Genomic DNA, 16,144 nt, shown 5'->3' with positions numbered 1-16,144 from the left:
CCGCTCGCTCAATCTACATTGTTTTTGCAACAGAAATCAGCTAAAAATTCAGCCATGACATTGAAGATATTTTAGATAACACTCAGCTACACTTTGTGTATTTCAACTCAACAAACTTTGACAACACCACCACTCCTCTCTTCAACTCTCACTCCACCGTTTCTCGCAAGTAACATCTTGCGAGATTTTAGAACGGGACTTCTCCTTAAGTTAGACAAGGCAGTAACCTCTGGTTCTGAAAAGTGAAGCCAATCACACAGAGGCGACTCCTCTGATTGTATAGAAGTCTATGAGAAATTCTCTTCCTCTCTTGATTTATTACCTCAGTAAACATTGTAAACATGAGTTTATGGTCTCAATCTCTAGTTTCAAGTATTCTTCAACGCAGCATGATGTTTATTTAGTAAATTATGGTCCATTTAGAGTCAAACAGACCATAAAGCAGGGTATGCTTTAGACCTTGGGATTGACAGGTCGTCATTGTCCATATTTTCATCTTAGAACTTTGACCCTTTCCCAGTGTGTTGTTAGTCCATGACAGTTAATTGTGACATTTTGGTTGCCAAAAAATGTCTTCTTAGGGTTCTGTTGTATTTAGCTCCACCCTTTTATGTGACTTCTGGTTGCAAAAAAAACAAAATGGCCACTGCCAAAAACCAAAATGGAGACAAAAAGTTGTTGTCCACGTTTTTCACTTAGACACAAAAACATGGGAAAAGAGGGTCCAGGTTGGAAGTTATCCTTTAAAGTACAGGCAGCTGTCATTCTGAATTCTGAATCTTTCATTCATGTTACAAAAGAACAAGTAGTTAAAAGGCAGCTTAGGTTTGCATCGCATCACTTTAAAACAATCTACACATACATGCCCACGACAAACACAAAGAAAGCCTTGCTGTTAATCTTGCAGTGCATGGTTGTCTGCCTTGGTCTCTGTGCTGATACAGATACTCTGCATATCTTTAAGTGTATCTGTAAATCTCTTCCAGCTGTCCTCTGCTTGCTCCGTTGCTCTCTTTCAACAGTGTCTGTTGTGGCTTTGCATCATTGTGAATACTGACTCTGCTGGCTTCCTCATTCGCTCTCATTGTTGTCTTTTTCTTTCTTTGTGCTTTTTTTTTTTGCTGACAGTGAAGGCGCTCGCAAACAGCCACGCATCTATCAGCATAACTGCAATGCCAACAACACCACGGGGCCTTGACACCTCTGGGCCTCCGTAGATCCATCATGTCTGTCTTTTCCATCCATCTGCCCATGCTTCCTCCTGCCCTTCCTCCCCTCTGCCGCCTGCAGCCACCTCACCGTGTGTGGCTTTTTTGTTGTGTGTGTTGGACGGGAAAGAGTGTGGCTAAGATTCTTGGATCAAATTAGAGACGTGCATAACACTAGAACACCAAACAAAAACTACAACAACAGGGAATCAGGAGGCAAATTAAACCAAATGTGTTAAAGCACCAGTAAAAAGGCCAGTTTGCTACTGAGAAAATAAATTAGCAATGTTTTTGTGTCAGTAGAAAGACACAAGAAATGATGTGTTCTGCTTAGTAGAGAAATTGGTCTCATGTTTTTATATGTACAGCTAATGAAAACATAAAATAGATGCAGGAAAAGACCTTTGCCACAGGATAATCTTGCAAACAATACAGTATATTTATGTATTATTTTACTAGTATACCTAGCTATCATGCATATGAAAGACTACACAAGGTCCACTTGGTACAATTACAGCCGTCCCCATGCAGATAGATTGTTGTACAGCAAAGTTTATATAATAGCGGAAATAGAACAAATGTGAGAATCAATGCGTGCAGGGAATGAGTTAAGATTCCAGAGTAGCTGCACTGACGCAGTGATGAAGATGAAAAAAGTAAATGATACGGAACATCTAATTCATCTAACCTCTTCCTTACTTACACACACGTAGACGTGCAGAGGCTTACAAGCCACTAAAGATGCAATAAAGATGGCAGTTACACTGTGCATCACAGGCACACATACACACATGTCTGTCTTTTTCCTGAAATGTTCTCCCCCACCCTCCCTCCCTCCCTACCGTCCTCTCCCCCCAGGAGAGGAGGCTCCCACCTCCGGTGCCAAAAAAGCCACCCAAGGGCCCCCACCACCACCATCCCCCTCTGGCCAGAGACCGCTCGCTGGAGAGCTCTGAGAAACAGCGGCAGGAGGCCAGGAGGCGCCTCATGGCCGCCAAGAGGGCGGCGTCCGTGCGGCAAAACTCGGCCACGGAGAGCGCAGACAGCATCGAGATTTACATCCCCGAGGCTCAGACGAGGCTATGAGGACACTACCGGGGGGACACGCACAGGGTTGACATGCAGTACACGGGGAAACACCGTGCGCCACACAAACAGATGTACAGTTGTCCACGCCAAGGTGTAGGGGTGTAACCAAATACCAATACGTTTGGTTTTTGGACTGATTTTCTTCCAGGTCATAACTCATCAACACACAGATGACATACACTTCTTACGGTCAACTGAATTCCCTCTTTACAACTGTGTCTCTATCTCCAATATTAAGAAGGCGCTCCTTATTACTTCATCAGATCTTCTTTCATAATCATCAGATCTTTTTCCTTAGAATATTATACGTTTTAAGCATAGTAGTTGCGGGGTGCAGAATCAAGGCTGACTGATGTTCCACAGGTGTTATTTCTACTTCATAATCAGATATCAATGAATAGTAAGGATATTTCCAAATGTAATTTATTTTAATCTGGACCTGGCATGCACAAGTCCTCTTTAAAAGATGCAATGAGGCCCCATGAGTTGTTTTTTTGTCTCCAGTTATCAACACATCCTCCAGTTTATAAAGAAAATCATGCAATATGGCCCAATGCCCCCACCCCTCTCCACCCCAACATATTATTGTAAACATAACTATATAAACTCACACTCACACTTGTGCTTGTTATAGACACAAAACAATGTGTTTTTTAAATGTAGAATTTAGGGGCATCTATTGACAAAAATGGAACATAATATTATTTTTTATTTTTATTATGAATTTTTCATAATTATTATGTATAATCACCTGAATCTAAGAATCTTTGTGTTTTTGTTTTCGTTGAATGAGCCCTTTTCATATTCATAGGGAGAGAGGATGCTCTTCCATGGAGTCCACCATGTCCACAAACCAAACACTGGCTCTAGATAGGGCCTTTCCTGTCAGCCACCGTAGTTCTCCTACATGTTTGGCACACTGGAGAGCTTTCAGTAGGTTGCAATCTGCACACTCACCGTTAGATGACGACAGACCCTACACACTGGACCTTTATGTTTTGAAAGTTTACAAAAATAATTTTCAGATTTATCGCCCTCGCCAACAGTTTAATGAAATATCCGCCCTTAGCTGGCAGCTAAACTTCATAGCAGGCATAAAAAGCAGTGTTTTGTTGCTCTCTTTGGTTGAAGGTGTCAGATCCCACCCAGCATCAGTGATAGCTGTGGTTGGGTGTAGTACCCAACAGGGATTTCATGAGTTGACATTTTGTCAGTAGAATTAATGCTGGTATCGAAGAAAAATCATCTGTAATAGTACTCTGTTAATAGAAAAAACATGAACTACAAGCACATGACAAATTAATAATACAGACGTCGGTTCCTCCCGAGATATTGACTTTGCGTTACACCCCTACCAATCCATGTGCATTTGAACCCACAAGACCCTAAATACTGCACCCTTTTGTGGGTAGCATCAGTTGACCATGACCTGTAAGAGCTGTCCAAACCTCTAATACACCAAGACTTTACAGTGTAGACCCGTCATTCAGACACATGCAGCACACCTGTGATGTTGGAACACTGCCTTCAGAGACATTGTGTCCAACTTCTAATAATTGGGGCTTTGTTCCAGTGGTTCTCCACAGCATGTGTACAGAATCACCTCCTAGAGTGAGCTGAATTGAAATACAAATGATTTAAATTTGAACTGATTACTTTAAGGACTCCTTTTCCACCTGTTGAGGAAGATCATATGATTATTCATTGTGTCTGGACTACGAGGACAACACAAAAGATATAGAGTTGTTGGGGAGAGATCAGGGAGGAAGAGGGCTGCAGAGGAGGCTGTGATGTCAGGCAGCTAGAAGCACTTCAACTGTAGACATGGGCGGATGCCGTGTATTGCAGTCTAGTTCATTTGAAGTAGGATAAGCTCCAAGTTTGACCAATGGTAGGAGGCGAGAGTGTCAAAGTCAGACATTTTGTTCAATCAACAATTCACTTTTACATGCTGTATGGGACATGCCAACACGTTCTTACTCCCAGCTTGTCAAATACCAACGCTTGGTCAGTGGTCCTCGGCTTCTGATACCGAGGCAACCTTCAGCGTCTGTATGACACTAACTTCCAACTAACTCCAATGTAAACCGTTCAGAGCAACTGACGTTGCATAAAAAGCGAGAAAGTCTGCGTAGGGCAGGTTGGAGATGTTTGGTTGGCTCAAACAACCAAACCAAACAGGACTTTCACTCAGGACCGCTGTTAATGTCAACGTTGACTTATTTTACTTTAGTTTTGTTATGTAACTTACGTACTTCACAAACGTCATGTATATAAGCTACGTAACAATCCTAAACCAAACCAAGTCAACCTAAAAATATTTTTGTTTATTTTGAAAGATACTGCATGAGGCTCACTGACCAAGTGGCAGGCGGAGTGAGGACGATATGCTACAGTGTGTTCAGCCTCACAGTCTTTTCAGATCATACAGGAACTGGTTTGACTTTTGGTAGATGTTTTGTCTCTGGGTCTTTGGTTAATATTACACAAATGCATATGTACAGAGGTGATGGACAATCTTACACAGTAAACACATAGTAAACACACAATCATCAACTTGTGTCATATGACAACACTTGAAATGCACACTGGTTTACACTCGCAGGTAATTCTTTCAGGTGTCGTGGCCGTCTGAACAATGCAGGTTGTTGTAATATAGAAACTGTCTCTCTCTTCCCTCTGGAGAAGAGGCCGCCATGATCACTGTTGATCTTTCATCTTTCGCCCCGTCTCCACGCCACATCAGTTCTTTATTGGACTTAGGAGCTTCATGTAACAATCAGCTGGAGTTTTCTTCCTCTATGGTGAACCCTCTTAATAACAGAGACGATATTTTAATAGAAATATCTGTTGTTTTACAAACTTAGGTGTATTTTCACAAGCTTTTGATTCTTTTTGGTTGTGATCTTTTTTTTTCACTCACAAGTCGAGTCAGAGGCCAGCACATGTCACCTCATATAAAAGCCACCAGCCAGTTAATCAAGTTTTGTAAAGAGCTTAATCAAAGATTTGTTTCCAACCGTCCGATGGCTGGTGAGGTTGCGCCCTCCGTGTTTTAGAAAAACAGCTTTTGATGACCAAAACTACTAAAACTAAGTTGTAAATAACATAATTTTCTTTTAACTCTGTAACATGGAAAGCCATCAAGTGAATTATGAAGTGCTGAAACTGTCAAAGACACTATGTTACATGGAGAACAATGCCTAATAATGTTGGGGAATGAATTGGTTTGGGTCTGTGTACGATCACCATTATTTTCTCCTCTATGGTGTGATCTTCAACTCTGTTCTCCTGCTTGGAGTTTTAAGGTGATTTTTTATTTTACAGGGTACATTTACAAGCAATATTTACTGGAGATAGTGGGCTTGATGGACGTGCTCAAAGATTTACTATGTAACACAAGACCCTATAATAATGAGATGGAATGAGTCTCTAAAAAATGTGCGTCTCTAGTTGTGCGATTAAAACATTGAATTTAACTGTATTATTTTAAGATCTTCAAATGCGTTGTTTTCTTCATTAGATAGACAGTTGTTTAGATAGACCATAGCTGTAAAAAATAACCCCACCGAAACTGTCCATGCAATTTTAGAATGACATGAACAGAAATGACAATATGGCTGGATGTGAAATATTCTTGTTTTGTTCATAGTCACAAAACTAAAATCGGACTTTTGTTTTTTGACTTTTGAAGAGGTGCATTAGGCCGACCAGAGTAGCAAAAATGAAAGGTCGAATTTTCATTCTAAACCCCCCCCCCAAAAAATGAATAATTAATTAACAAATTAATTAAAACTGTTACTAGCAGTTGGTCGGCAATGCATTTACCATAAAAATTTGATGGTAAAAACTTTGGCCCTCCTCATGAATTCCACTGTATTTAGATTGTATTTACAGAAAGGAAATATACTGTCAAACGCTCCATCTAAAGTGCTTTTAAATTATTTTAAAATATGTTATTTGTTAATTTACTTCCTCACCTACACAGACCTGTGTGACAGCATCTGTGATTCATCCAACCCTGCAAAGTAAACCATGTGGTCCCTCAACAAAAACAAATCCATAATTTTTTGTAAATTTGAGACTTTCTAATCTCAGAGAGTAGTCAAATTAGTTTTCTTGTTAATCGGTGAGTTTTTTTCTCGTAAATTTAAGACTTATATAGAGAATATCCAAGTTTTTTTTTTAAATATTACCCCTCTCCCCCGGCTCTGTAACTTTTTTGTTTTTACCTACAATACGCCATCATAGACTTGTTATATACATATATATGGTATATTTTATTAATAGTCTTACGTTGAGTATTACATCTTATAATGTATTTCTTAAAATTGAACTTTTACCTCTGTGCTTTTTACTTAATAAACAACCAAGCCAGACATGTTATTTTTTATATTGCCATGGCTAGCATAGCTAGCTTGATATCAGAGCATTGCTTTTGTTACTATAAATCTAACAACAAATATGTAATGTATATTCTTGATACTGCAACTTTTTTTTAAAATCCAGCCTCATTGTTGTTTCTGCCACTGTCACTTTAAAGGAACACAGTGACCTTACACGTTTATTTGACAATTTGATTCAGTCTACTCTTCTTTTTGAGCCCTAATCAGCCAGTGAAAACAGTCTCAGGAAATAACCCTGATGATGTCACAGTGGTGTCACTTACGTTATCTGAGTTTGGGCTTGGAGAGTTCAAATTTAGAACAGAAAGTTCTACGAACTGGAGGTGTAAAGTTAGATTGTGTGAAGTTGTGGGTGTTTATCAGGCAAGAAGGGTATAATAAAGAGGCACTTTCAAGTTGCGTTATGGGAAATGTAGGATCCAGCATTTTGGAGCTTGACCCCCACGAAGGATAAAAGTTTGGATACCTCAGCCTCTGCTGCTTCTATTTTGACGACTCTTTTTCCGTCCGGCCCCTGAGAGTCTCCCAACTTAATGCAAAAAAATCCCAAGACAAAATAAAAAAAGAAGCTGTTAAAAAACACAGCAAATATATGATTAACTTTGGACTCATCAGAGACAACTCCCAGTGGACACACCAACAATAGATTTAATTTGGTCACGGACTCTTAGACGCTTCCTGACCAGAGTTCGAAAGTGCCATAAGAAGACATTCCAGATCCATATGTCATACTCCACAGCTGAAACAGACCTGGTTTCGACAGTGGCAAAGAAAAACAAGATGATGTTTTTTGGGCCACTTCATGTTGTTTATCTGTGATAATGCCATTTATACTATTACTTATGCCATCATTTATTGTGACAACCTCTTATATAACTGCCATTCATCTCTCCAGAGCAACACTGGAAATCAGGAGTAGGATTCACAGGATTCTATTCTACACTGACAATAACGTGTTGTTGATGAAAGTATTCAGTATTTATTTTCTTCTTTTGTAAAGATCAGTTGTGAGTGTATGTGTGTGTGTGTGTGTGTGTGTGTGTGTGTGTGCGTGTGGAGGGAGGGGGTGGGTGTAATTTTGTACAGGATCTAATTACCTCTGTGTTTAAATGATGATGATGACAGTGGCAATGCAGTGAGCCATATTCAATGTGAAATACCCTTCTTATCAAGAGGAAAGGGCCATACAAATGCTGAAAGTTTTCTTTTTCTTTTTCTTTGAGCATTTACTGAATCATCTATTTCGTGTTCCAGTAGCAAGCTTACTGTCTGTGTGTTTGGGAGGAACAGTAGAGCAGGAACAACATCACACGAACCGGGGAAAACAAGAAGATATGCACATTGGGAATCTTTAGTGTATATCAGAAGCTTCTCAGATAAAAGCCTTTATGACTTTCAGACATGATGACTCACATTAGAGTAGAGGCACTGGCCTCATGGTTGGAGATGCAAAATGTCAGCCAGACAAACTTGAAGCTGTGGTGTCAAAACTGACAAATGTGAAACATGAAAACAAAGAGGATGAAATCTATGAAAGATCAGGGATGCCAATATTGAAACAGAATTGTTATCAAATGTAATTTCCTATTTGTTTGCATGTTATCAGTGACAACATTAGAACTACAATTAAAGAATTTAAATGTTATGTTTGAAAATGCACAATTATTGAAATAATTCTGTGTATTGCAAAAATGGAATTAATACTTTCAAATTCGCAGAAACTGTGCCACCAAAACCTGAAAATGAAACGGCAAACTGGACTTAAGTTTGCTTTTATGGTTTTTTTTGCACTATGAAAACTGCATAAAAAATAGAATAAAATAATAAAATACATTTTAAAAAACTAAAGAAATGTATTAGATTAAAAAGTTTGAATCAATATGTTTTTAATTTCTCATCATTGGAAATGTGTGGGGTAGATTCCATTTACCAACACATAATCACCGAAGACATTTGCTCTTTCCTGCATCAGGAGTTTGCTATGACATGACATTTGACTTTTAAATATAATGAAATCATCTTGCAACTCCCTTTCGTCAGTAAAGTCTGGATGGGAGAAAATCATATTGATATAATCAGCAACCAAAACTTGATTAGATGCCAGTTTTAAGCTTGACAATTATCTGTCAACAGAATTAAGCATTTTCCATTTTAAATGATACATTTATACATGCAACGTGTAAATGATTTTAAAGTTATATTTAAATTTGGTCATATATGATGCACACAAAAATTCAAAATGTTTTTAATTAAATTGGCAGTGTTGGACTTTCATAGGGGACAACCTTGGATGTAATGCTGCTGCTTTTCCTCAGGAAGAGATGGGAAATGTGGTCAATAAAATCAGGGTCTCCCAGACATGTTGGTCTGTTAATCAAACTGTGTGTGTGTGTGTGTGTGTGTGTGTGTGTGTGTGTGTGTGTGTGTGTGTGCGTGCGTGCGTGTGTGTGCGTGTGTGTGCGCGAGAGTCAATGTATATATAACCATTATGGAAGATGCACTGTGTGTGTGTGTGTGTGTGTGTGTGTGTGTGTGTGTGTGTGTGTGTGTGTGTGTGTGTGAGGTCTCTTTAAAGTGCTTCCTGAGTCCCTTGTTTTCTATGTCAGGCCTTTCCTCAGTACGGTCTAGTAGCCTCATCGAGTCATTCTGTACATTAACTCTCCTCTCGTGTTTGTACAGAAAACGTTTGAGGGTGTTTCATGACGCATGCAGACACAATATTAGTACTTATGAATCTATATCTAAGTTGAGAACATGTACTTGGTTTATTTATGCTCTTATTTATTGTTTGTTTTTTTAACTATGACATTCTGTTGAAGTGGTCTGTCATGCTCTTCTGATCTTATGTTGTATTGTAAAGAGATGATTATACGTCCATAACTATTGATGAACCCATAATAAAATTAAATATCAACTCTTCTTCCATGACTGATCTCTATCATGTGAAACATCAAGGCAGGGCAGTTTTATTTGTGTGGTACCTTTTAAATACAGAGGCAGCTCTGCCTGCTTTATATAAGTCAAAAAAATACATGAGATAGAAACAGGTCATATATAAAATATAATAAGTCAAAATAACAATTCAAAAGTTTATGTGCAGCAACAATATATCAAATGTTCCAATCAGCATTAGTTTTTGGAAGAGCCACCTATTTTGTAATGAAAACATGATGGATGACAAAATCTGGCATTTTAAATTTCAATGAATTGTCTTCTAATGTAAAAATGCAACGTCAATTCAAAATGTGATGATAATTATTGAGTTTACGCTGACATTTTTTCAGTTGTGTTTTTGAAGTCTGACCTATGCATTTTTTTCAGATTTAAAAGCAAAAGTGGGAAATATAACTTATATTGGTAAGCCTGGAGTTCCATTTCATCTCCTGCTCCCTCAGTTGAATAACTCAACTTTTGACGTAATCATATGTCATAATGGGCAGATAGTCATGGAATCAAATGAATCAGAGGTATCTTGGTAACGTTGCTCTTGTATAAATGATTAGTTGCTACCACCGTGTCTTTCTACGTAGTTTTTCCTCTCATAATGGACAGAATATTTCCTTTTATTATAAATGTAATTTATATTTATCTCAGACAGACAAAGGTTAGGAAGTGTGTGCTCATTTGTAAATAATAACAATATCAAAAGCAGGTTTCTGCATTTTCTACAACACTGTCCTGCAAACATTTCAGAAAAAATGGCTCGTGTTAATAAATATAGGGATTATGTCCACAGAAAAACGCTAAAGGGCTTTTAGGAAGAGGAAGTGTAATATCACCTTTGTTTCCTCTTTTTCTGCAGATATCGATATCAAAACTACAGTGATGTTGCTGACATGATGCCAATAAAGATTCGCTTTTTTGAATCTCTAGAAGTGATGCAGCTGTTGAGAGTTGTGGAACAAGATGCAGTCATCAACATGCATCCTGAATCTGAATGTGTTCTCCTTTGTGAACACATGATGGCGGTAGTGCACCGAGGATTAGATGCCACACTTCTGCTGCAGGATTTTACCAGGATTATACCGATTGTCCTCCAGAGGGATCCGAGCATGCGCCCAAAAGAAGCAGACACGTATAATGTGTATGGCCTGTCACCTAGAAAACCATGCATTATAAACATGCATTCATGTTCTATCACTGTGACGTCAGTTATTTATACTTCTCAGCCATGTTTGTTTTGCAGGACAGGTGACAGATACATTGTTATTATCTATGTTATAGTATTATTCATGAAATGCAATTTCAGCAACAATTGGCTGTATTACAGAGAAAATGCACAGAAAGATACATCTTTCCACACACACACACACACACACACACACACACACACACACACACACACACATGCTTCATCATTAAGGGGCAATGCATATAATCAAAATCAATGTAATTAACACAATGACAAGAACAAACTCACAAGAATCAGTCGCATATATTTATATGACAACAAATAACACGATTCAACAAGCCTCTAAACAATCCAGCAAAACTGTGGCGCTAAAACACACACTCAAGAGCACCATTCAAATATTATTCACATCAGAGGGAACAATATCAACCATATCATAAAAACAACATGATAAAAAAATGAACACAGTAGTAATGCTACTGCAGATGTAAAAACCAATGCTGCTGTTCACTATTTAAAGACAAAGTCCATCCTCCTTTCTTTGATTACAAAGAGTTCAATGACACGGTTGTACAGTACATTGGTGCGGTTCAGTTACAGTAAGAGGTCCTTCTCGATTCATCGACGCCAGTGATGAGTCAAGCCTCCCCAGTTGTACTTCTTGAATACGTTTCAATGCGTTTGAAGGCTGAAGATGTCCGCTCGACAAAGGCAGTAGATATTGGGATTGTCACCGCCAAACATGCCAAAACGCTAAAAATGTAATGTCACGTAAAAACGTCTTACATATCTTTAAACTTTAACTCTTACTACTACAAAGTTCTGCTAGCTAGTTTCACAACAGTCATGCTAGCCCACTGACCAATCAAGCCGCACGTTAATGCTGACGTACTTGTAGGCCAGCTAGAAGGCTCTGGCACGTCAAAGAATACGTCCAACATGTCAAACTAAAAAGCTGATTGGTTGAAGACTATGACAATCAACAATATCATCCCCATTTATTTAAACTGCAAAAGCATTCACTTGTAATTCTGAAGGCCTCTGACAGATTTTTTTTACTTAGAGACAGCATAGGGACGAAATCTGATTGAATAAAAGCTCTACACAAGGTGCGCTGGAAGCAGCACAACAGCGGAAGACAGTAGCTATGCAATGAGATAATAAACTAATGGGAAAAATATTTAGAATACATGTATGTGTGTATTTATGAAAAATAATTAAATTATAAAATAGCTATAACTTTGTGATTCTGTCTAGGCCAGCAGAGAAGGCCTTGCTGGCCCTGACGGCACACCACTGGTATATTCATACAGTCATATACTTATGGGATTCATGTTGATTCATATGAGTAACAGTGACAACCATTTAGATAATTTTTTTAATGTATTCATTTTGAACACGTAACAAATAAGTAAAAAACTAAAAAACTAAATAACAAATAAAAATAAACAATAATAGCAAAAAATCTGGAACCCCGGTTTTATGACTAGAGGACCCGCGTTTGATAAAACCACAGCGCAAGCTTCAAAACAGCCCTTTCCATCTGAGCTTGCTCGGTGTCAGGAGGTACTGAGGAAACGTTTGCTTCTAAAGAAATCCGATAGGTCATCTTATCACTTTAAAGACCAGAACCACGGCGGGCTGAACCTCGAATCGCCAGCCGGGTTCTGGGGTGATAGGAAAGCAATTTCCGTATTTCGCCACGTGATAAGGAACTGCTTTGTTTTGAGGATTATTTTGTTTGGTTCGGTTTTGTTTTCTCATCTTTAAATAGTAGGATAGAGAAGCTGTTCCTATATCTAACAGCGGTGCAGAGTGCCTTACTTTGAAAGTCTCCTTTTCCTTTCTTTCTTTCTCTCTTTGTTAACCAACACTCACACATACACATACATAGTTATAAACATATACCGGTTTAATTAAGTAACTGTCTCAGATACGGATACGGTCTCTTTTGTTTCTCGCCTTTTAGGCAAGGCAAGGCAAGGCAAGTTTATTTGTATAGCACATTTCAACAACAAGGCAATTCAAAGTGCTTCACATAAAACCATTAAAAGCATCAACACATAATGCAAAAGAAAAGGAGATTTAAAAACAATTAAAAACATTCATTGATACAGTAGTAAAATGCAAAAATTGATTAATATCATTAATGTGGTTCAATCAAAGGCAGCAGCAAACAAAAAAGTCTTCAGTCTGGATTTAAAGGAGCTGAGGGTCTCAGCAGACATGCAGCTTTCTGGGACTTTGTTCCAGATATGTGGAGCAGAAAAACTGAACGCTGCTTCTCTGTGTTTAGTTCTGACTCTGGCAACAGAAAGTAGACCGGTCCCAGACAACCTAAGGGGTCGGGATGGTTCATAGGGTAGCAGCAGATCAGAGATGTATTTTGGCCCTAAACCATTCAGTGCTTTATAAACCAATAGCAGGATTTTAAAGTCAATTCTTTGTTGGACAGGAAGCCAGTGCAAAGACCTCAGAACTGGAGTGATGTGATCCACTTTCTTGATCTTAGTGAGGACTTGAGCTGCAGCTTTCTGAATCAGCTGCAGCTTTCTGGTTGACTTTTTACAGAGACCTGTGAACACACCGTTACAGTAGTCGAGTCTACTGAAGATAAATGCATGGACAAGTTTTTTCAAATCCTGTTGAGACATAAGTCCTCTAATCCTTGATATGTTCTTCAGGTGATAGTAGGCTGATTTTGTGATTGTCTTGATGTGGCTGTTCAGGTTGAGGTCTGAATCCATAACTACACCTAGGTTTCTGGCTTTGTTTGTGGTTTTTAACATCAGTGATTGAAGCTGAGAGCTGACTTTCAATCGTTCATCCTTGGTACCAAAAACAATTACTTCCATTTTATCTTTGTTTAATTGAACAAAATTCTGGCACATCCAGTTGTTGATTTGTTCAATGCATTTAGCCAGCCCTTGTATGGGATTAGAGTCTCGCGCCATTTTGTAATCTGTCGCGTGGCCACGTGCAAGACTATCCCCTCCATTTTGAGAGTCCTATCTACGTGTCAGATTACAGCCGCCATTGTCAGAGCAGCTCCTCGCTTCTCTCCCCACACACACACAACCACCTACATGCACATAGACACACACACATACACTCACCACAGTTTTGTTTGTTGATGTTAGATAGTAGGCTTATAATTGTGTAATGTTTTTGGTTGGCTTTGGATATTATTTGATCTGATAATTTATTATTGGGATTTAATAAACTCTGTTATAATTTAAAGAGCAGCTTCCTGTAATTACTTATGCTAGGTATTGGAATAATAGCTGGATATGTGGCCTGTGCTCGCACTCAACCTTCACTGTTCAATCTGAATGTGAAATAGGACTTTGACTATTGACATTGTTAGTGAATACTAACTATGAGACTTAGTTTATAGTTTGGTTATTGGTTCCTGTTCTCAGGGTGGTGCCCCGTTATTATTAATAATTGTTAAGTAAGCTTATTGATATTAATAACTCTATGTTGGAAAGTTAGTTTTTCATATTTGCTGATAACCAAACCCTGATAGATCCCAACAGCTTTAATGCATTCACATATTACAAATTGTGATAGAGGATGTTTGAGACACTTTTGTGTCAATACCAAATGACCTTCCATTACTCACAGACTACTTAAACAATAATGAAAATAAGTTAACCTCTGAACAGATACATGTGTCTGCTAACAATTTATCAAGTTTTATAAAGCTCAGACAAGATGGGCACAATTTGTTAAATGTAGAATTGCATTTTCGTTTGGGACAGCGGGTAGGGATGAATGGGACAGTGGGTAGGGACGGTTAGGACAGTGGTTATGGACGGTTAGGACAGTGGGTAGGGACGGTTAGGACAGTGGTTATGGACGGTTAGGACAGTGGTTATGGACGGTTGGGACAGTGGATATGGACGGTAGGGACAGTGGGTAGGGACAGTGGGTAGGGACGGTTGGGACAGTGGGTAGGTACGGTTGGGACAGTGGATATGGACGGTTGGGACGGGTAGGGACGGTTGGGACAGTGGATATGGACGGTTGGGACAGTGGGTAGGGACGCTTGGGACAGTGGGTATGGATGGTTGGGACAGTGGGTAGGGACAGTGGGTAGGGACGCTTGGGACAGTGGTTATGGACGGTTGGGACAGTGATTAGGGATGGTTGGGACAGTGGATATGGACGGTTGGAGCAGGGATTAGGGATGGTTGGGACTGGTGCTCGAGAACGTTAGGACAGTGGGTAAGGACGGTTGGGACAGTGGTTAGGGACGGCTGGGACAGTGATTAGGGATGGTTGGGACAGTTGCTTGGGATAGTTAGGACAGTGGTTATGGACGATTGGGACAGTGGCGGTTGGGACAGTGGTTATGGACGGTTGGGACAGTGATTAGGGATGGTTGGGACAGTTATTAGGGACGGTTGGAGCAGGGATTAGGGATGGTTGGGACTGGTGCTCGAGAACGTTAGGACAGTGGTTAGGGACGGCTGGGACAGTGATTAGGGATGGTTGGGACAGTTGCTTGGGATAGTTAGGACAATGGGTAGGGACGGTTGGGACAGTGGTTATGGGCGATTGGGACAGTGGCGGTTGGGACAGTGGATATGGATGGTTGGGACGGTGGATAATGACGGTTTGGACAGTGGTTATGGATGGTTGGGACAGTGGGTAGGGACATTTTGGACAGTGGATAACGACGGTTGGGACAATGGGTAGGGACAGTGGTTAGGGACGATTAGGGCACCTTGTCCTGGGCTAAAAAAATCATTAAATTTATACCTTCACATTCACAATGTCACTTGTTCACTCATTTGGTTGAATAAAATAAAATAAAAATGTGAGGAATAGTGAGAGGAACGTAAAGAGTATGAGCATGGTAAATGGTACAGGCATAGTTGCTCTTTAACTTGTTGTTTTTAAAAGCGATGCAATATAGGATTTTAATTGCAAAATAAAAATATATTTTTATTATTTATCGTATTTTGTAAAAAATATTTTCATTTTGCAAAGTATTTGCACTAACACTTCAACACACTAACACTTCAACAAAGAACCAGTAACATATTGTTGTTGTTTGTTTTTTGTTTATGCATATCCACTGCTGGCTCTGCAACTTTTTGCATTCAATTATTATGTAGAACAAGCAATGCTGGTTTTTGTATGAACTACTTCATTTTTTGTATGTAACAAATTCATTTTCCAAGTAATTTAACTTAATTTTTCAAGTAAAATCAACAGAATATTTCAAGTAAAGTCAACTTATATTTATTAGCAAATTAAAGTTGACTTTACTTGAAGTTAAATTGTAGTTCACACAAAAA

At 39.1% G+C, this 16,144-nt stretch overlaps 1 protein-coding gene across 3 annotated transcripts in view; it reads left to right on the top strand.

The window, feature by feature from the left end:
- The window catches only part of dlgap1a (discs, large (Drosophila) homolog-associated protein 1a), a 110,742-nt gene extending 101,151 nt beyond the window's left edge, over window positions 1-9,591 (top strand). For all 3 annotated transcript variants that reach the window (XM_068737670.1, XM_068737668.1, XM_068737669.1), the window contains one exon: window positions 2,067-9,591. In XM_068737670.1, the coding sequence (XP_068593771.1) occupies window positions 2,067-2,294 (228 nt within the window). In that variant the 3' untranslated portion in view covers window positions 2,295-9,591. The remainder of the gene's footprint in view (window positions 1-2,066) is intronic.
- Window positions 9,592-16,144: the final 6,553 nt, after the last annotated feature.

The sequence above is a fragment of the Cebidichthys violaceus genome, unplaced genomic scaffold (assembly GCF_023349555.1).
Source record: "Cebidichthys violaceus isolate CVI_PGR_0920_01 unplaced genomic scaffold, fCebVio1.0.p SCAF_8, whole genome shotgun sequence".
Lineage (NCBI taxonomy): Eukaryota > Metazoa > Chordata > Actinopteri > Perciformes > Stichaeidae > Cebidichthys > Cebidichthys violaceus.
Note: the sequence above shows the minus strand (reverse complement) of the source record. Positions and strands in the feature narration are given on the sequence as shown.